The sequence below is a fragment of the Bison bison genome, unplaced genomic scaffold, assembly GCF_000754665.1.
Source record: "Bison bison bison isolate TAMUID 2011002044 unplaced genomic scaffold, Bison_UMD1.0 scf7180017864190, whole genome shotgun sequence".
Classification (NCBI taxonomy): Eukaryota; Metazoa; Chordata; class Mammalia; order Artiodactyla; family Bovidae; genus Bison; species Bison bison.
Window position 1 is genome coordinate 1,165,162 of NW_011494762.1, and position 20,863 is coordinate 1,186,024.

At 32.5% G+C, this 20,863-nt stretch overlaps 1 protein-coding gene across 5 annotated transcripts in view; it reads left to right on the forward strand.

The window, feature by feature from the left end:
* Positions 1-20,863, forward strand: part of DYNC1I2 (dynein, cytoplasmic 1, intermediate chain 2) — a 54,216-nt gene that overhangs the window by 10,199 nt on the left and 23,154 nt on the right. For 3 of the 5 annotated variants that reach the window (XM_010843815.1, XM_010843816.1, XM_010843814.1), the window contains exons 4-6: positions 4,145-4,235; positions 9,581-9,640; positions 12,046-12,161. In XM_010843815.1, coding sequence (XP_010842117.1) covers positions 4,145-4,235; positions 9,581-9,640; positions 12,046-12,161 — 267 coding nt within the window. The remainder of the gene's footprint in view (positions 1-4,144; positions 4,236-9,580; positions 9,641-12,045; positions 12,162-20,863) is intronic. The other 2 variants (XM_010843818.1, XM_010843817.1) reach the window with 1 other exon arrangement.

Below are 20,863 nucleotides of genomic sequence, written 5' to 3' on the forward strand. Positions count from 1 at the left end.
TACTCTTGCCTGGAAAATCCCATGGACGGGGGAGCCTGGTGGGCTGCAGTCCATGGGGTCGCTGAGTCGGACACGGCTGAGCGACTTCACTTTCACTTTTCACTTTCATGCATTGGAGAAGGAAATGGCAACCCACTCCAGTGTTCTTGCCTGGAGAGTCCCAGGGATGGGGGAGCCTGGTGGGCTGCCGTCTATGGGGTCGCACAGAGTCAGACACGACTGAAGCGACTTAGCAGCAGAGGAGGGATTTAATGCTATCAGAAGAAGGGGTCATAGGAAAGGAAGAAATTGATATTTCAGAAAATTAAAGTTTAAAGCATCATCTTTCAAGACAAAAAAGATAAAGTATGAAAACTTAAACAGTTACTTAAATGTTAATATTCCAGTCTAGAAACACTTACAGCCACAAGAGGGCATTACTATGTAACTCAGCCTTTGAGTGCCAAGTGTCATAGATGAGCTATGTTTGGTTATCACAGAATCTCATTCCTCCCATTTGTGCTCTGCCAACACTCCCTACATTTACTTTCTTTGGCTTTCCACCTTTTCTGGGTTCTTCTTCCTGGCAAGAGCCCCTTCTTGCTAGAGACTTTCTTTGAAGATAATTGGGCTGTGCACCATCCTTGTTCATGTCTGTGTAGTTCTCAGTGGTTGACTCAAAGTTGACTCTCGTTTCTAAATCTAGGTGCATACCCAGGTCCTTTGTAGTTTTAAAATTTCTAGTTGTTTTCTTCATAGACCAGTTGGCAGCAGTGTTAATTTTATATCCTAGGAAGGAAGGCCAAGCTCTAGGCTAGTAGGAAAGGCCTTCTTAGTTCTTGGTTAGCTTTTTGTCGTAAAGAATCAGTGTCACAGCCTTTCAGTATTACTTGCATGATTGGTGCAGTTAATGGGGGTAGATTTGTCTTTCAGTTTACTTCACATTTCTTCCTTGGTTTTTGAAGAAAGGATTAGATATTTCTGCTCTAAACTTCTAAGAAACTTAAATTCATTCACCTGATTCACTCATATGTTAATATTAAATCTTTTATTTGGTGCTATTTTTAAAGCCTTATTTTAGACTATATACAGAACTCTATGGTGAAGGTAATCTGATTGAATCACTGTTCTAATCATACAAATCATATTTCAGGTATTTGGCAAAGGCTAATTAATAAAGCTTATGTTATTTCTAAAGCTGATTGTACTCTTAAACCATTTTTAAAAATGAATTCTAGATTCAAGTCTTTGCTGAAATTTGAGTGGCTATGAGCTATTTAGTTGTGTTTTTTTTTTTTTAAGCCTTCCTGAGTGCACGCATTTATTCATTTTTGGGTGTTGTTTATTGGAGGCTGGGAGTATAGTGACATTGCCTTATTGTGCAGTTACTATATTCTTTGACTTTTCTAGACTAATTAGGTTAAAATAAGGTAGTCACCAAATAATGCTTCCTTTCCCTTTTTTCCTGTTTACATTCTTCCTTTTTCAAAGATAGTCATCTTCTTTTTCTAGATTTGTCCCTTCTGTGGTATAGACTGATGTAAGAAGAGTTTGGTGGGCCAGATAAAACTTTGAGTCCTTAATGAGTGTCTTTATCAGCTGGTGTGAAAACTGTCTACTGGTTGAAGGAATAGTTCTGAGAAAGAGATTTTTGTCTAGTTACAAACTTGAAGTTGTGATTTATTTTGCTTTTGGCTGAAGATCTGTGATAATTTGATTGCATCACCCCTGTGTTTATTTTTTATTTCAACACAGTCTTAACTAGTTAAAATACTGGCGAGGAACTTATTGATTGGAGTTAAAGTCACCAGAAAGGGGAAAAAAACATTAACTGGAAAAGAATTTTATAATTTATCAAAATTAGATTGATAGTAATATCACTATTTTCCTCAAGTCTTTCATTTATGTATACTTAGAAAAATTATTTTCCTAAGCCTAAAGTTAAGTATGTAATTTAAAAAGCTAAAAATTTCTTCTTTGGAAATCTTTAATATGAAAACATTGTAGTACCTCACTATAACTCAATACACATATTTGTGCTTACGCTTATAGCACAGTAGACAAACCATTCTTAGATATTACTTTTATTACTATATCAGTTGGGACTTAGGGGAAGCCTCACACTGAGAGTTGGACAAAAAGATGAGGAAAAACTTAACCTAAGAGAAGTTCAGTTCAGTCTCTCAGTTTTGTCTGACTCTTTGCGACCCCATGGACTGCAGCACGCCAGGCTTTCCTGTCCATCACAAACTCCCTGAGTTTGCTCAAACTCATGTCCATTGAGTTGATGCCATCCAACCATCTCATCCTTTGTTGACCCTTCTCTTCCTGCCTTCAATCTTGCCCAGCATCAGGGTCTTTTCCAATGAGTCAGTTCTTCATGTCAGGTGGCCAAAGTATTGGAGCTTCAGCTTCAGCGTCAGTCCTTCCAATGAATATTCAGGATTGATTTCCTTTAGGATGGACTGGTTTGATCTTCTTGTAGTCCAGGGGACTCTCAAGAGTCTTCTCCAACACCACAGTTCAAAAGCAGCAGTTCTTCGACGCTCAGCTTTACGGTCCAACACGCACATCCATACATGACCACTGGAAAAACCATAGGTTTGACTAGATGGACCTTTGTTGGCAAAGTAAGAGAAGTTAGGGGACATTGAAGTTCTTGACTTCAGATACAAGTCATGTTTGGCTACTCTGAGTTATACGTGCAGTCCCTGGTGCAGTACTATCCACATGTGAATTATATACAGGCAGTCTGGTTTCAGCATTGTTTCTGAGAGATTTTAATTGCAAAATTAGAAACCTTTTATTATGTTTTTATGGTCTTTCGAAATTTGAGCAAGAATTAACCACAGTATCTCAGGAAATCAACATACTAGCTATGTTTTTTTCCTTCTAATCTTCCTATTGGTTTCCAGTAGAATTTGGCATTGAAAAATAAGGTTGATCTGTTCTGTACCTATGTTTAAGATATAAGTCATCATACTATAGTTGTGCATTTTGTTAGATTTGCAGACCCACTGTTTTTACTGAAGCATCTGTAAACATTTAAACATAATTTTAAGGATTCAGTGAATGTGACTATTCCAAAAACACAGACTTTTAATTAAGTACATATTTCTTTAGATTGATTCCTATATAACTAGGAACTTAACCTTCTTTTCAGTAAACTTAAAAGAAGGGCTTATAGTTCAACATAAAATGTATGAGTCACTTGATATTGTACATTGAAAAATTATTTTAAAAAGATACTTGGGGTTGGGGGCATTTATGGTAAAATTCAACCAGAAGATGGCAGTGATGATCCTCTTATACTCCCTGAAATGGTAATCAAAAAGTTTACAAGTGTAATAGCATGAAATACTCATGTTCAACTTTTGGTATCTAATGTTAAAAGTAACAAGTTAGGGGAGAGCATTTGCTGTTTGTTTTATATACTGTGAAAAATGTGTATTTTTCTATAAGAAGGGATTAAGAATATTTTGGGTGTCTGTATCTTTGTCTGTACACTTCAGTTTTTTCTGAATACTGGGGTAAGGAAGTTACCATTAAGCCTTGCCTTGTTTAAGTTGCATGCATCACTTTATGTTATGCATCATGTCTAGAAGGCATGTTGTTTTATGGCCTGTTTGCATTTTTCACCCAAATTGCTGGAAACTAATGAACTTTTAAAGGAGTCATTCCTTTACTGGTAGTCATTTTTCTAAATTGGCTCTTTTTATTTATTTTTTTGGAGGGGAAAATTATATCATTTAAGACATTAATTTTTTTTTGAAAGAAAAGATTGACAAAAAATAAATGATCTGGTGATCTTAAAAGCAAAAAGTTAGAAAGGGGAGAAGGAATGCTTTCCTTTGAAAATTAGTACCCACATTTGGTGTTGGCCGAGATGAAAATGCATCCTTTCATAATCTTGCCTTTTTTTTTTTAATATAAAGCCCAAATGCATTTTGCCAGAGAAATTGCATGAATCGTCAGCATGCATTGTTAACTTTGTCTTTCTCCTCTTCTTTTACTGTTCATTTTCATTCATGTACTTTCGTTTTTTGGTTTGCCATTATTTTTTCTTTTTTGTTAATTACTTCATATTAAATTACTTTTGAAACGTCATAAGCTGAGCAACCTCTGCGTGTAGTAACAGCGGATACCTGTCTATTTCACTATTTAGTCCCTCCTCCTATGTCTCCATCCTCCAAATCTGTGAGCACACCAAGCGAAGCTGGGAGCCAGGACTCTGGAGATGGCGCCGTGGGATCTAGGTACAGTAATTTTCCTTTAATATTTTAATGATAGAATGCATTTACTACGCAGTTACTGTCAGTGCTATAGAGCAGCTCTAAATAGTTATGTTGAGGTAGTTGTAACATTTTGAAATCTAAATGACACAGAAATTGTTTGTTGTAAATTGGGGGGAAATTTTTTAAAAACATTATTTTACTGTTACACTTGATTAATTTAGCTACTGACTAGTTAACTGATTTATGCTGATTTTCTTATACTAAAAATAGAAGTGTTAATTCATTAAATTATTTTTTCTATTTAAGCAGCATTGTATTAGTTATTATGTGAGCGTTTTGGGTATAAATAGTGTAAAATCTCTCTTATGCTTAATTTCCATTTGGTAATTGAAATAATAGAATAGAATTAGGCTGTTTATTTCAGCCTAATTCTATTCTATTAAGTTATTCTAATTAGGTAGAAAATAATAATGCATAAAATATCAAGAATAAGGAATAATTGCTAAGGAAACATTGAGTGTTTACTGGTGCTTCAATAAAAATTTTAAAAAGTATTTACTGGCTTGAGGGCATTATGCTAAGTGAAAGAAATCAAAGGGAAAACAAATACTGTATGATCTCACTTATAAGTGAAATTTAAAAAATGAAACTAGCTCATAGATACAGAGAAGAGATTGATTCATTTTTATTTTCATTTAAAAAATTTTTGATGTTTGCTAGAGGTGGGGGAGGTAAGGGGTAGGCGGTGAAGGGGGTCAAAGGGTACAAAGTTGCAGTTATAAACTAAGTCATGGCGGTATCAATGTACAGCATGGAGACTGTAGTCAGCAGTTTATATATATATAAACACACCTTTTGGTGCTTTAGTCGCTAAATCATGTCTGACTCTTGTGACCCCATGGGCTGTAGGCTGCCAGGCTTCTCTATAGGATTTTCCAGGCAAGAATACTGAGTTGGGTAGCCATTTCCTTCTCCAGTAGTTAACAATAGTATGTTGTATATTTGAAAGTTGCTGAGAGATTGGGTCTTAAAGAGAAAGAGAAAATCATAAGAAAAAATTTTGTAACTATGTAAAATGGATGTTAACTATACTTATTGTGATCATTTCACCATATATACAAATATTAAATCATTATGTTATGTACTTGAAACTGATATTATATGCCAGTTATACCTCAATTTAAAAAAAAAAGTTCGTTGCCAAGTTTTCCTGAACTTGCATCTTCCTTGTAAAACAGTATCTCACATTTGTTTTATCATCCTGCATACATGTTGGGACTTGATTTTCAAACATTCAGTAAGATTTCAACCTCTTTCCAAATACCATACTGAGAAAAGTATTACTTCTCTTCGTCACAGTGCCAATAATACCAAATCTTTATTTAACAAATCTTACATTTTTATTTCTTATTGCAACTGAAATGAAACTAAACACAGCCAGTTAAAAATCTTTGTTCAGAATCCTTATTTTGGGCTAGGAAGTTAAATGTCTTCCTCAGGAAAACTTAAACACCTTTTAATGAGAAGTAAGCTAAGAAGTTTTATCTTCTTTGTGCCCAGGCACCTCGATTGAAGTTGCAAACAAGTAATGAGTATCTAAAAGACAAGACAAAAAAAGAAGAAAAGGGGCTAACTAATCCATAAACTCAGTCCTTTAATCAGTTCTGAATAATCAAGTTGTCATTAACAATTAGAAGACACAAAAGGCTCACCAGTCTGAATTAGAGATGTGCTTTCCAAACCTGTTCTGTTTACAGAACTGAAACTGCAGATTTAAACAATACTCTTTTTGGACGTTAAGTGACATGATAAAAGAATATATTGTAGATTAAAGGCTGAATTTATTTAGTCTAAATGCATTTTTAAAGGCTAAATTTGTTTCATGCTTTTGTACTTCTGTATTTTTATACAAATATGTTAGTATTCCTTTCCTAGTAAAACAAGTGGCATTTTCAGAAGGGTTTTATTTTCCCCTTATAATACATTATCAAAGTAAAAATATTTCCCAAGGTAAAAAACACAAAAAATTTATTAAATTTCCTTACTTGATATTATATATTATTTTAATGCATATACTGTATTGTGTTAATTCATTGTTCTTGATTTTGAATAAGAATAGAAAGATTATAATGCAGCATCAGCTAGTTTGCTTTCAAAAATACTGTGTAGCATATGCAAATTAAAATATGATCACCTGAGTTTCATTGAAAAACCTAAAGACTATTAGAGAGACCCAATTGGAATATTGTAAATTGGTATAGGAAATAAATAACTTAAGAAATATGTTTATTTTGTTAGAATACATATTAATTGAATTGCCAATTTAATGTTAAGTGCTATAGGCTAGCAAAGAAAATAATGTAATGTTCCTGGTCTTTGCCTTCATGGAACTTGGATTCTAATGCTCATTAATTTATATAACTTAAATATAGTATTCACTGTATTGAAAAATCCTAAGAATAATGTACTAACTTGTGTTTAAAGTGTAGATTTGTAGATGTAAAACAAGAAAACGAGTAGTTAAGTATCTTTAGGGATATGTGTTTTTATTTTTTAAGTTATGAAAATATGATAACATTTACAGGAGACTTGGAAAATGCAGAACAAAGTTACATATAGTTCCACTATATTGCAGTTTTTTAAAATAAGTATTTTTAGTTGGAGTTTCAATGTCAAACTCTCAAAAATTAGTAGAATGAACAGACAGAAAAGTAGAAGGATATAGTAGACCTGAAAAGCACTATGAACCGATTCAACATAATTAAAATTTATACAATTTTCACACAACAGCAGGATACAAATTCTATTCAGTTCCTATAGACTATAGACCTAGAGACACTGGAGCATATCCAGGGACATAAAACAAGATGCAAAAATTTCATGGTCTAAAGATATTGAAATCATACCTGTGCTCTCAAGTCTGTTATCACTGTGAAATTATGTTAGAAATCATGATCAAAGATATTTTATAACAATGCACATATTTTCAAATGCAATGTGACAATTACCAAGAGAGATCTTTGACTTAGTTATTGAAAGCCTCAGTAAAGTTAAAAGACTGAAAAATCACACAGGGTGGTTGCAGAGAAAACATTTGAGAAAGTAATATCAAAATGAGAAATTAATATCAAAGATACTTTTTAAAAAGGGTATTTGTTTTTTTATTAGAGAATGAGTACAAGATTAATGGGAGAGAAAATAAATTCTTTTTAAATGAGATGACTTGATACCTTTTTAGTCTTAATATATATGTCATCTCCTTTGAGAATCCAAACTGATTTTTAATTGTTAATTTTCAAGAGGACTAAATATGTTCACTTTTTAATATATATGTACACACAGCGAGAAAACTATGAATTCCTTTAAATCATCTCCAGATTCCATAATAGAGAAATAATTAATATTGTTGATTAATTGATGATATTGGCAGTAAAGTTGCATTTTAAAATATGTGACTTTTTAAAAGAATGCTAGAGTCTGAGAAAGAAAAAGAATGGATATAAATTGAGCTGCCATGATGATAATGAAAAAATAAACAGTGAAATGCATGAAGACATGTGAGACGTATAAACCTATACACTCAACTCCTTCAGCTGGCCAAGACGGTCGACGATTACTGCACTTGGGGAGTAGGAAAAAAACATATTAGACATTACCAAGTATGATATCAAAACATCTGAATCACAATTTCTCAATGCCAAAAGTTTCTATTTGGCCTGGTGGTAATTTATGAATAAATACATAGGAGGCCATGAAAAATGATATTTCTGTAACTTTGCTGATTGGCAAGTTGCATATCATTAAGATTCTAGTTCACTTTCTTAATCACTTCTGTTAACTCTGAGATTTAGATAACAGTTAGTCAATGAGTAATCCATGCTCCTTATTCCTTTTTTACATTCTTGATCAGTTTATCTTTTGGGCTTTTGATTATATGTGTCAGGATTATATTAAAATTTTAATTTATATGTCTGGAGATGCCTTTAATATAATCCCATACTTTGTGCAGTATGTTTTCAGTACTGGCTCTGTTCTGAGGTAGAGTTTTACTCTATTTTAGACCAAAATGACATCCTTAACAAGGAGCTCTATGTCATTGGTAACAGCTCGAACTCTTAGAGAATGTAAAGGGTATGTACAGAACATTCCTTGGAGAGCATCTCATAGAACCTCTTTTGGTTTAACAAAGCCTGAGTTTGTTGCTATTCATTGCTTAGTATAAAGTAAATCTTCACTGTGGCCCCTTCTTTCTTTGTGTATACACTTACCATTTAAATCCCAAAATCTTTCTTTATATTTTTAAAATGAAGCATTTCTCTATTTCATTTGATTGCTTTTACTGTTAAGTTGTATAGGCAAGTAAAGATTTCATTTCTTATATTTAAATATTATAGTAGTTTTAGTTGTACATTATAATTTGTTGCATAAACGAGAAACAAATATATTTGACAAAGATGGTAGCACTGGATGTATTGTGCTTAACTTTTTAATAGGGATTCTAGCATCATATGGTACTGTACATAATTATCTTACATATTGCTAATCTACAGGAGTACCAGTGTGGGAAGGACCTTTTATTCTAGTAATGACTAAATTTTCCTTAAATCTTTTGGAAAAGATCCCGTGGAAGTTGTTTACCCAAAAGGCAAGGCTAAACACAACCAAATATTTATTTAGGATTGATATTCTCCAAAAGCTTAGTTAGTTTAGATAAATTCTTGGAACATAAAATATTTTTCCTGGCAAAAAAAAAGTCTGCTTTTTCCTAGAGACAGAAATCTTTAGTTGCTTTCTAAAGCAGATGACATGTAAGCCCAAGGCAGTGCTTAACCCATAAATTACATAAGGGTCACATTTTGGAAACTTAAGCTATTTTGTATCCCAGTGGAATAGTCTTTGGTTTTCTTACCAAAAGGCTTATGTGTTGACTCATTTCCTTTACCAATATGACAATTTCCTGCACACATTTAATGCTTTGGGCAAGATTATGATATGTTAACTAAGATGTTTTTACTAAAGCTTTTTTCATTAGGAAATTTCAAATTTCAACTATATGTATAGCCTAGCTTGTTATCATCCAAAAATAATGTGTTATTTGGGATGTTGGATGTTTTGTCTGTTCTTATCCATTATTTTGCAAGATTAGTTTCTTAAAATCTGAAAATACTGTCTTTTTAACTATTCTAGGTTGTATGTTTGCATTGCATGAACTAGAGCATTTGAGTGATATCTCATGTTTTTTTGTACTAACCGGAACATGTGGTTTTTAATTGTGAACAGTGCTTTAGCTATTCATAGAATGTATTTGCTTGACTAACTTATGGCCTTTTTTGCTAATGCTTCATGGTTGTCCTACAACCATTTAGGACGCTGCATTGGGATACAGATCCATCAGTTCTTCAGCTTCACTCAGATTCCGATTTGGGGTATTGAATAGATTTTTTACCTTCCCTCTTTTGTAATTAATTTGATTCTTTGTGAAATTGTCCTAATTTTATTTTTCTTAAATTTCTAACGTGCAGATAATACAAAGAGTGATATTTCACTGTGACACCTCATTTATCCTCTATCATTAGTGAAAGAAATATTTTATGTATCTGATTTTATAGGTACCCTAAATCTATGAATTTAAATGTCTAAATTACTTTTATTATTGCTATATTTTTTATGTAAGTTTTTCTACAGTGTATTACAAACTTCCTAAACTTTTATTTTTTTTATTTTTTTTTAAACTTTTAAAAATACATACTCTACATGCAATCTTTTCTAGGTTACTCAACATGAAAATTTATTTTCCTGTATTAAAATTTCCTGATGATATTTAAGGTTTTGAGAGGAACAGAGCTGTCAGTTTCTACACTGTGGCTCCAGATTGCTGTTGGCTTATTCATTTACTTATTTATTCTAGTCTCTGATGCAAACTGTAAATGTTTACTTCTGCCACTGTGCCTGACTCAGATAGCTCTTTTCCCTTGATAGTTTGCAGCTTCTGAAGCATGTGTCCCTATACCTTTAGAAATTATGTCTAAAGTAAGAGTAAATAAGCCTTATGTGCATGCTAAATTGCTTCAGTCGTGTCCAATTCTTTGGGACTTTTTGTGCGTAGCCTGCAAGGATCCCCTATCTATGGGATTCTCTAGGCAGTACTGGAATGGGTTGCCATGCCCTCCTCCAAGGGGATCTTCCTGACCCCAGGGATTGAACCCACATCTCTTATTTCTGAGGGCTCAAACTCACATCTCTTATGTATCTTGCATTGGCAGTTGGGTTCTTTACCACTAGTGCTACCTGGGAAGCACTTAAATAAACCTTGAATTAGGCCATGTAAGAAAAGTATATGGGCTTCTTGTACATTAGCTGGAAGTCCTCTCTGTTGGCTGACCCTGAGGCTCCTCCACCCTCAACTGCTTGCTTGTTCTCAGTAAAAGTGGCTTTGGATAAGTAAGGTATTATCTCCCCAAATCTATCCCTAAATCTTATTCTGTTTGTTTGTGTATTGTGGTTTTTAATCTGTTGAACCCTGTATGTACTCAGCTTAGTAACTTGTTCTTAATGTTGACTCAGGCACTTTTTTCCAGATATGATAAATATCTGAAATTATATTTCAGATATGAGTAATTTATTTTTCATATGGTTTACATCTTGAAAATTAGAATATAAAATTTATTTCAGATTTTGTTCTTAGAATGCTAAGTCACTTCAGATCTTACTAAATTTTTCTAATTAATTCTTTGACTATGCTTTTTTTTCTCTAAGATATTTCCAAGGTAGAAAACACATGAAAAATTTCTTGTGGCCCACATTTGGGACCTTAGAGAAGATTAACTCTTTAAATGTACTAATTTTATTAAACTTTTTTGTACAGGATTTTGAAAAGGATGTTTATATAAGAAAAAATATTACCAAAATATATATATATTTCAAATATCCAGCTTTATATTCTTGTAAGACAGATTCATTATTGAGAATTTTGAGAGTTTGAAAGCATGCTATATTTGGTTTAGAATTTAGACATCTTCTATAATAAGAAAAAATTCCCCAAGATATAGAATAAAATATAGTTTTCTTTTGGTACATTTTCATTATCTACAACACTCTTCTGTTTGTCAAAAAATAGTGTATTTCACTTATTTAAGATAGGAGTGACTTGAGTAATTTCATGATATTCAGAAGATATATAGCTTTAGTTTAGATCTAAAATAATCTGCACAATAGTTTGTCCATGTGTGAATCAAGGACAGTATTGATCACACAGAGATTAGAGACTTAAAGTTTAAATATTTTATTTTATAATCTAAATTGACTGTATGCTTCTCAATTTCTGCAAAATATAAGTAGAAAAAGTTGTTTTCAACAGAAAGTTATTTCTCACTCTTAAAGCTGATGTCTTCTAATGTTTGAAGGGAGACTAAATGTGGTATGAATGAGATCCATATATTTAACTCTTAACAAAAAATTCCAGAATCCTATCCCTGCTAAAAACAGTTCTCATAACCAACCATATTCAGCAGTCTACTTTGAAATTCCCATCCTCTTCCTCTGTTATTACCCACACATTTGTTCTAAGAAACTAAATTATTTGCCTTTTTAAAGTGAAAAATAAACACCTTGAATGATTCAGAAATCTCTTTTGTTCTTGCTACCTTCTAATTCTTTTGTTAAAATAAAGCCAATTAATTGTTCATTTAAATTTTCTTGAATAAAACAGGGGTTTAAATTACACTGTTGGATATACGATATTTAATTCTTACTTTTCCCAAAAAACATGGTTTGATGTAGTTAAAGTGTATCATTTGTAGTGTTTGAAAGTATTTGTGTTCACTTTATTTAGACGAGGACCTATTAAACTTGGAATGGCTAAAATTACACAAGTTGACTTTCCTCCTCGTGAAATTGTCACATACACAAAGGAAACTCAGACTCCAGTTATGGCTCAACCCAAAGAAGGTGAGTATCTGCCCTTAAATATGATTGTCATTAATCCCCATGTTAAATAAGGGGATTCTTTTTTTTTTTTTTCCTTGGTTGTTTGGCATATTTTCTTAGAGGAACATTATAAAAATAATACTTTGGGTTTCTATATTTATGTATTTGCTCTTTAGAGTTTGAAAACTTTTTCTTGTAGAATTTAATAGAAGTATAAGCTATATGTATGTTTTTAATTTTGTTGGCATAAATACAAATACTTCCATTCTCATTTTGTTGTTACTATGTGCTGCTTTAGAAGCAAAAAATAAACTTAAGAATGTTCTATTTCTGTGTCATGAACATAATTCTTCCCAAAATGGGAGTATATCCAATAGTAAATGAAATAACGTAAATTATTGTCTTTGGTGCATACTATATTCTGATATAGTGCCAGTTATCTGTATTAATGAACAAATCTAGACCTAATTCATAAACTTCCTATTTTATGATCTAAGAGCTCTACTATGTTGATTATATAGCAGCCTGTAATCTCTGTGAAACAGAAGGAGTATACATAGACATTATATTGAATGTGGAGTCCTTTGTGTCTTAAATCAAAAGGAGCTGACTATTTTTACAGTGGGACTAATTTTAAATATCTCATTGAATAGCTAATGATTTAAGCATAAACTTAATATGATAGTTCTTGTTTTTCCAAGGGAAGCTAATAAATTTATGTTTGATATAAAAGTTTACTTAAGATCCCTAATACAATTCACAATTTCTTATCTGAAACCTATGGAGGTGTATATATATATATAGGGATTCAGAATTTTTCACATTTCAAAGAAGTTAATTACTATATGTAAGTACTATATGTAAACACTCCAGCAGCATCTTGGGCATAAATATTCAACAGCAAAAGATATGAATATTCAAACTGAGTGAGATAAGTAATGATTATAGATACCTTTACTTCTGGTCATGTTAGAGTTTACCACCAAAAGAATTACGGATTTTAGAGTTGGTGATATTTTGGAATTGTGGGCCTATTGTAATCCTTTTAGCAGTCTGTACATAAAGAACACTTTTTTTTCTCAGCCAGAAAAATTTATTATTGTTTAATTATAGAATATTAAGCATAAGCACTTTATCAAATGTTTAAGTTAATTTATCTCTAAAATTTCAATTAAATTACCACATTTCTCCATTAAGGAGAAGCAAAAGTAATATTCATTGCAGAAAACCCAGAGATACAAGTAAGCAAGAGTGGGGGGTGGGGGGAATCCTTGAAATTCCTAGCTTATTACCGATGAAAATCTTTAAATTTTCATACTTATATATACTTCAAAAGAAAATGAGCCATTATAACTCTTTATAGACTTTTTAAACTTAATAGTAGATCATCACATGTACTTTTAACAACTCTCCTTTCCTGTCCATCCCCCTAAGGATGGACATAAAATAAATATCATTAACTTTTCCTTTGATTTTCTTCTTGGTCCCAAAAGGACTTGACATTATCGTGTGTACAATTAAACTCAAAAATTTTGAGGAAATAGGAATAAGTTTTTGTCCAATAGTTTTTTTTAGAACTTGACCGTGTGACTATTCATTTCTATGGATACATTTTTTTTCATTCCTGCTGCTCTATCGATTGGTAAAATAGCTTTCACATGTGCAAAATCCCTTATCTTACCAGAAAAAAAGTCCTTGATGATAGATTTGTTTGAGACATAAGCCACTTTAAAAAAAGAAAAGAGGAAAGATAAAGTGCTGAACTACCAGTATGGAGAAAGCTAATACTATAGGATTCTATAATTTCCAGAAAATATTATTTTACTAATATGTTCAAAGTACTGAAATGTCTGTCTTTTGGGAGCTATATAATTAGATATGTTAAATGAGAAATGTTAGATATGTTAAATAGAAAGTAAGCAAAATAGCCAAAATGAGGGTACAGTATCTCATTTAAAACATAAATTAGGCTTTTTTCCTTATAATAATAATATGAAGATTTAGTTTTATTTATGAATTGCATTTTAGATTGTTTTAGAATATAAAGCAATTCTGAAGCAATTTTAGGTAATGCCTATTGTAACACACCTATAATTATATGTATTGTTTAAAAGAAAACTTCCAGTTTTTAAAATAATTTTTTCTAATTACTGTAATATATCATAGAGAATTTAGAGAAGACAGAAAGGACAGGAAATATGCCTATGATACCACTGTGTAGTACCCATTGTTAATATTTTGTTTCCAGTCTGTTTTCTACGATACATTTTTTTCAAAAATTATATACGTATACATATACAAGCACACATATGGTTGTATATCCCACCTGAAATTTTTTGTTTATAGTTCCTTATTCTTGACATGCATATAAATTTTAAAGTGAACATGTAATAACGTCTTTGAGCTAATTTGAATGTATAGCTACTAGTATATGACTGGCAGTTTTGTAAAAAATGCTTTTTTTCCATTTTTATTTTGAAATTAATGGGAAAATTTAAAAGATTGTGATTTGTAAAGTAGGCTAATAACCCAGAAGTTCAAGATAAACCGTATTTTTTCACTTGAAAATTAGTTACGTGAGTGCTAAGTCGCTTTGGTTGTGTCCAACTCTTTGCAACTCCATGGACTGTAGCCCACCAGGCTCTTCTGTCTGTGGAATTCTCCAGGCAAGCATACTAGATTGGGTTGCCATGCCTTCCTCCAGGGGATCTTCCTGACCCAGGGATTGAACCTGTGTTTCTTATGCCTCCTGCATTGCAGGCAGGTTCTTCTATTTAGGGCAAGGCTTTTACCATCCATCGTACTTCAGCTTTTTTGCCAAATTTTCCAGAACACAATAGGGACTGTTTCTTCATTGCTATAATGCCTGGTCTAGAGAATGCATGATGTGTAGTGAGTACAAACTCAGTAAATAATGCCTTTTCTTGGGAAGTAACTGCTGGGAAAGTATTATTTTCCAGTGTTAATACTACAGTAACAATATTGATGAAATTGGGTGAGAAAGTATAGTCTCGGTTCTTGATTTTAATATGACTATATCATGTTGTAATCATTATTTGCTCTTAGATCCATAAATGAAACATACATCCTCCCTTATAGCCTTCTCTAATTCCATGATGACCTAGATACAAACATATGCTGTTACTCTGTGTTCTGTGTATCCCTGTGAATGCTGTGAGCAAATTGGACCTATTAGCATCTCTCACATATATTATCTTAGCTACTTGTTTGTTACAGTTCTTCAAACCTCATGTTTAAATTGGTGACTGAAAATTGTAACAGCAGAGTGCTTACTACATATCAGGTATAGTGTAAGGCACTTTACGTTATCTCTAATCCTCTTATCAAAACCTTGAGAGTTAAATACCAATTCTGTTTACATATGAGGAAGCTGAAGCTGAAAGAGAGCTTATGAAGGGTAAGATTCTAAACCAAGTTTGGCTGATTCCAACGTGTGCTTTCCTTCTTATGCTGTCACTGAAGCAGCAGTTTCATTCTTTTATGATAGTTACCTGTGGTAAGAAATTCAATTCATATTAATTACAGTCTAGTACAAATGTAGATACAGATGTGTACAGATACCCTTCGAATTTCAAAAGTTCACTTATGCCACTTAGGGAGTGTGACAAACCCAAGCTCCTTCCCTGGAAACTACACTCAGCATCTCAGCAGAAAGCTGCCGTAGCTTTAAACTGTCTCTGAGCATCTGCAGTATTTACTCTGTGCACATGGTAACAAGATGTGTCCTAAAGTAATCGCTTCTTCAGTTTACACCATTTCAGCTTAAGAAAGTTTTCAAGGACTGCTCTACTTTTGGATAGCGGGGGCAGGGCGGGGGGGGCGGCGGGGAGGGCGGAGTCTTGTAACTGATACAAAAGTTTTTTGAAATAATACCTTCTCTGCTCTTACTGTATTTCATTTTTTTCATTGTTGGCCATGACTAAATTGTTGGCTTTGACCTGTAGTTTGAAGAACATTTTATTAAAAAATAGCATGGCTTATTTATTCATAAATTTGCACTTATTTATTGGTAAATTTGCATCAGATAATATCTTATAGTGATTGGCTCAGAGTAATGAATAAACAGCTTTGATCTTTCATGTTGTTAAATAGAATTTTTCTTATCTTCACTAATAGAGGGTAAAAGTGGCAAGATACATAAACTGAGCCCATTTTCTAATGGGTACACCTATGTACCACTCTCTTTAAAATTTTCCTCTGTAGACTAGACTTAGATATTAGTTTTATAAAGATCCATGTTTATTCATTTGCAACCTAACAAGAATTCAGTGATTCTACTAGTGTATTGAGTGTATGCTGTCTATTTGATTATTTTTTTAGTTTAAGGTTGAGGTATATAGGCCTCCTGTAGCTCAGATGAAAAAGAATCTGCCTGCCAAGCAGGAGACCCAGATTTGGTCCCTGGGTTGGGAAGATTCTCTGGAAAAGAAAATGGCAACCCACTCTGGTATTCTTGCCTGGAGAATCTCATAGACAGGAGAATCCCATAGACAGAAGAGCCAGGCAGGCTACTGTCGGTGGGGTCGCAAAGGGTTGGACGTCATTAAGCGACTAACACTGCACGACTACTGAGGCATATAAGTGAAGGAGACTGAGAGACATACTGTAAGACCATGGGGCTGTCCTTAGCCTTTAGAACTGTTTATAAAAATGAGATTTCCTGTCTGTATCATTACCATTATTTTCATGTCCAGGGCTCTTACATTGTTTCATTTCCCAATTTATGGGAGTTTAAGAAAGAGGGGTAAAAAACCCCTACACTTAAAGTTTTATAATGAGGACACTTTGTGCTTAACTCTACCTCTGCTTTTCCATTGGTTTAATACAGAGCTTCTCAAACTTAGCCTCCTTGTCTCACATTTAAGAATATGTAATAAATTCCCAAACTCACCATGATAAAAAATTGCGAAATTTACAGTTTGAGTGTAAAAGACAGTAAATTGAACTTGGGTAGGCAGCGTAATTAGTACAGAAGTAATGTTAGTTATCAAATTGAAGATAAAAATTGGTCTTAGACTTAGCTCTCTTTTTCATTTTTTAGAAAATGGCTGAATCTATTCTTTTGAAAAGCACATGTTCTTGCTTTCAAGTTTACTCTGTAAGTTGATAGTACCATTTCTGAACTGAGGTGCTTTGCTGTCTTAAAGCACCTACTGTGAATGAAATTGACTAGGAACATGTGACCTTAGTCAATTTCGCTCCCGGCAGGTAAAAAAAACTCATGGCAGGAGTGTAATACCCACAGATACAGGCCTGGAAAAGTTACTTTCTTCTCTTATCTTTTAGAAGTTTTTAACTCTCTTGAAAATGGCATTGTCCTTTCTTATTCACCAGAAATCATCAGCATGGATTTTTCGTTGTTGTTGCAATTTTTAGACACAGATTTTTAAAGAGGAAATTCCACAGTTTAATCAGCTTGTTTACACCTGAGGAAACTGAGACCCAAGAATGTTCATTGATGACCCTATGGTCACAATATAAAAGAATATCTGGCTACAGTCAGAACCTTGATTTCCATTGGAGTGCTGTGTTTCTCATATCATTCTACTTTCTTATCTGTGTGGAGTTTCGTAATGGTTTTTGGTATTGATTTAGTAATCATATTTTTCCTCAGGTACATGTTGATTAGAATATATAATGTGTAGAAAAATGTTATATGTAAATAGCTCTTAATTTTTTATTACATGATCTTAACATCTGGAATCCACACTTCCCAAGTAGACTAAATTGTTAAGGCCTTCTGGTTAATATTATTCTTGTCTAAAATGGATTTTAAAAAAACTTTTTGGAATAAATAACATATGTAATAAGTTAGTTTTAACTCTCAAAGAATCTGTGAGAATATAAAAATAATTGAAAATTGAATCATTTGTTCTTAACCATGATTGAAAGACTTTAATCAGCATATTTAAAATTGTGGCCTCAGAAAAATGTAATATTTATGAGATCACAGATAACAGGATCTGTGTTAATGATGCCAGTACTGCCTAAATAAAATTTTGAATTTTACATAAAATGAGACAATGTAGAGAGAAAATTCTGTGTTAAAATAAATGGTATAATTAAAGTATTACCCTCTTTTTATTTATCTCCCAAATTAGCATTAGACCTATATTCAAAATATTTCCTGATTAAAATTTTCCCTTGTTAAATATCTAAATTGTGAAGAAACAAGTGACCTTGCGTTTGATTCTAGGTGTTTAAAAAAATAAAAGGAATGAATTCCACTGATACATTCCTAAAGTTTTGTCCTAATATTTTCTTAATATTGATTTTTAAAGAGTAAAGAATATGAAATTTTGGACAAATGGATCAAAATGAAGTGATTCAAAAGGATATTGAACCAGAAAAAGGTTTATTTTGAAAATATTAAAGGAAAATCATTTGTATCTAACATGTAATTTTAAACTTAAGATTAAAGTATTTCCCTCTAATAGTCTCATTTTGTTTGTGAAGTTACTTACAAGTAGAATTTTTATAAATTAAATTATGACTTTATGTGCAACATATTTTTCCTGATTTTTGGAATTCATTGGCAGTTTCCTTTGTAGTGAGTAATTACGCTACTTTGTAAATTAGGAATTCTTCATTAGGATATTAAACTATCTTAAAATAGAATACATCAGTTTGATGAAACTAGTTAATAAACTTATAGACAACTGTTTCCTAAATAGCATTAATGCACAAATGATATAGATTTTGACCTCATGCTGAGAGTTAATTGTGATAAGTGATAGGTTAGAGTATCAGTTTTTAGTGAGTATTTTCTAGGATCTTGCATATTCCTTGTTATGTGTTACAATATTTTTAAATAATTCAAAGTGTGCTTTGTGGCTTATTCTTAGATATCTCTTTAACGCAGTGTGACATACAGATGAAAAAACTTGTTCTGAAGACTCCTTCCTTCAGCTTAACAAAAGCCACCCATTTCACAGATGATTTAACTTTGATTAACCTACTCCATTGTAACAGATTATTCCAACAACTGGAATTTCATTCTTTCATGTTATTTCTAGGTGCAGCTTAATTTATAGACCGCTTTTCTTTCCATCTCACCAAAATACATCACAATTTTGATGTTAACTCAGTAAAAATTCAATGGTTCATTAAACCTAATCTTAGCATTCATTGACAAGAGGTTTGTCATTTTAAAAGTAACTGCTACTTTTATGCATTCTTTATTGCTCAGTTTATAATCTTAGATTCCCTGTCAGAGAAAGCATGGAGTTAACTACTTAGCATACTGCAATGAATATTCATCAATAAATTGATGTGACATGGCAGTCACATTTTTCAGTCTTCCTGCTCTGTTGTAGTGTTTTTCAGTTTTAAATATATTATGGCTTATCATATAATAGGGACTAGCTTAGAGAATCTTTAGAATTGTAATATTAAGTTTTTGGTCATGTTAATAACTTTTTTGGTAGCTAGTTGTATTCATTTTTAATAAGAGTATTTGTTTCAGAGGAACAGTCTCTAATGGTACTCTCTAATGGTCAGATTGTTTTTCCATTCCATATTAGGCATTTTTTGGCCAAATATTTGGTATGTGTAGATAATCAGCTTAATAATAAAAATATTTTAAAAGCAGATCATTTTTGTAATGTTCTTGGAATTTTTCTTAGTGTTAGCCATTTAATGAAGCTTGATTCTTAAGTATCTGAGTTTTTGAATCAGTTTTTAATAGAAAAAGTTAGTACATTCATTCTAAAATAAAATCCTGAAAACAAGTATTTAAATATTGTAGTCATCATTCAGCTACAACTAAACTATATGGGCAAATAAGCATGACAAATGCCATGAAGTAGGCAGAGTTAGATCACTGTCTACCATACTTAATCTACATTTTAAATTTTAAAAGGAAAAGAGTGTCTGTAAGCATGATCTTTTCTGTTAAATGTGTAGATTATGAGGTCACTTAGCACTAAAGTACTGACCATATGCATTATGACAGGAATTTGACACCTGTCATTGGAAATGGTACTTAGAAGCCGTATAATGCAACAAAGTTGAGGGAGGAAGATATGATGTGGATAGGAGGCTGTAATTTATAATTCACAACGCTTCAGGATGACCTGTCCAGGGTGACTCAGATTCCCTGTCTTTGGTTTTAGGATTTACATACAGTGAACTTACTAGTCAACAAAATTGATAACTGATAGTATTAGAAGAAAATGGAAAAATACATATTTTCAGACTTAGTTTTTAATTGAAGTAAATATCTTGTTATTCTAAAAGTCAGCTTAAGTGTAATTAAATTATTTTCATTACATTATACTGATAGGTGACTTGATGGTAGAATTTCATCATAATGTTTGAGCAGTACAGTATAGAATTGTTACCAGATACACTGTTCTCAGATTAATAATCCATTGTATATGAGAATTCATCTAAAAGGGAGTACTGTCTTTCTGTTTCTCTGTGTGATTATTTTGCCCCCAAAAAAGCTTTCATTTTTTTAAGTAGCACAAAAGCTGTAATTGGCATGCTTTGTAAGGAAGTGTCAATGTGCAAGAGAGTGGCGATCACTAAGAATTCTTTTGCGTGTTCTTTCCCCTTTGCACCACCGCCTCCTCAGCGGGGTCACTGAGATCACTAGCTTTTCTTGAAATGGCCATTTTCACTGGCAGGTGCATTATACCCTGTATTTTTAGATTGTTTTTTCCTTCTGTATGTTTTGCCGGGTGAGTGCTCTGTCTTCA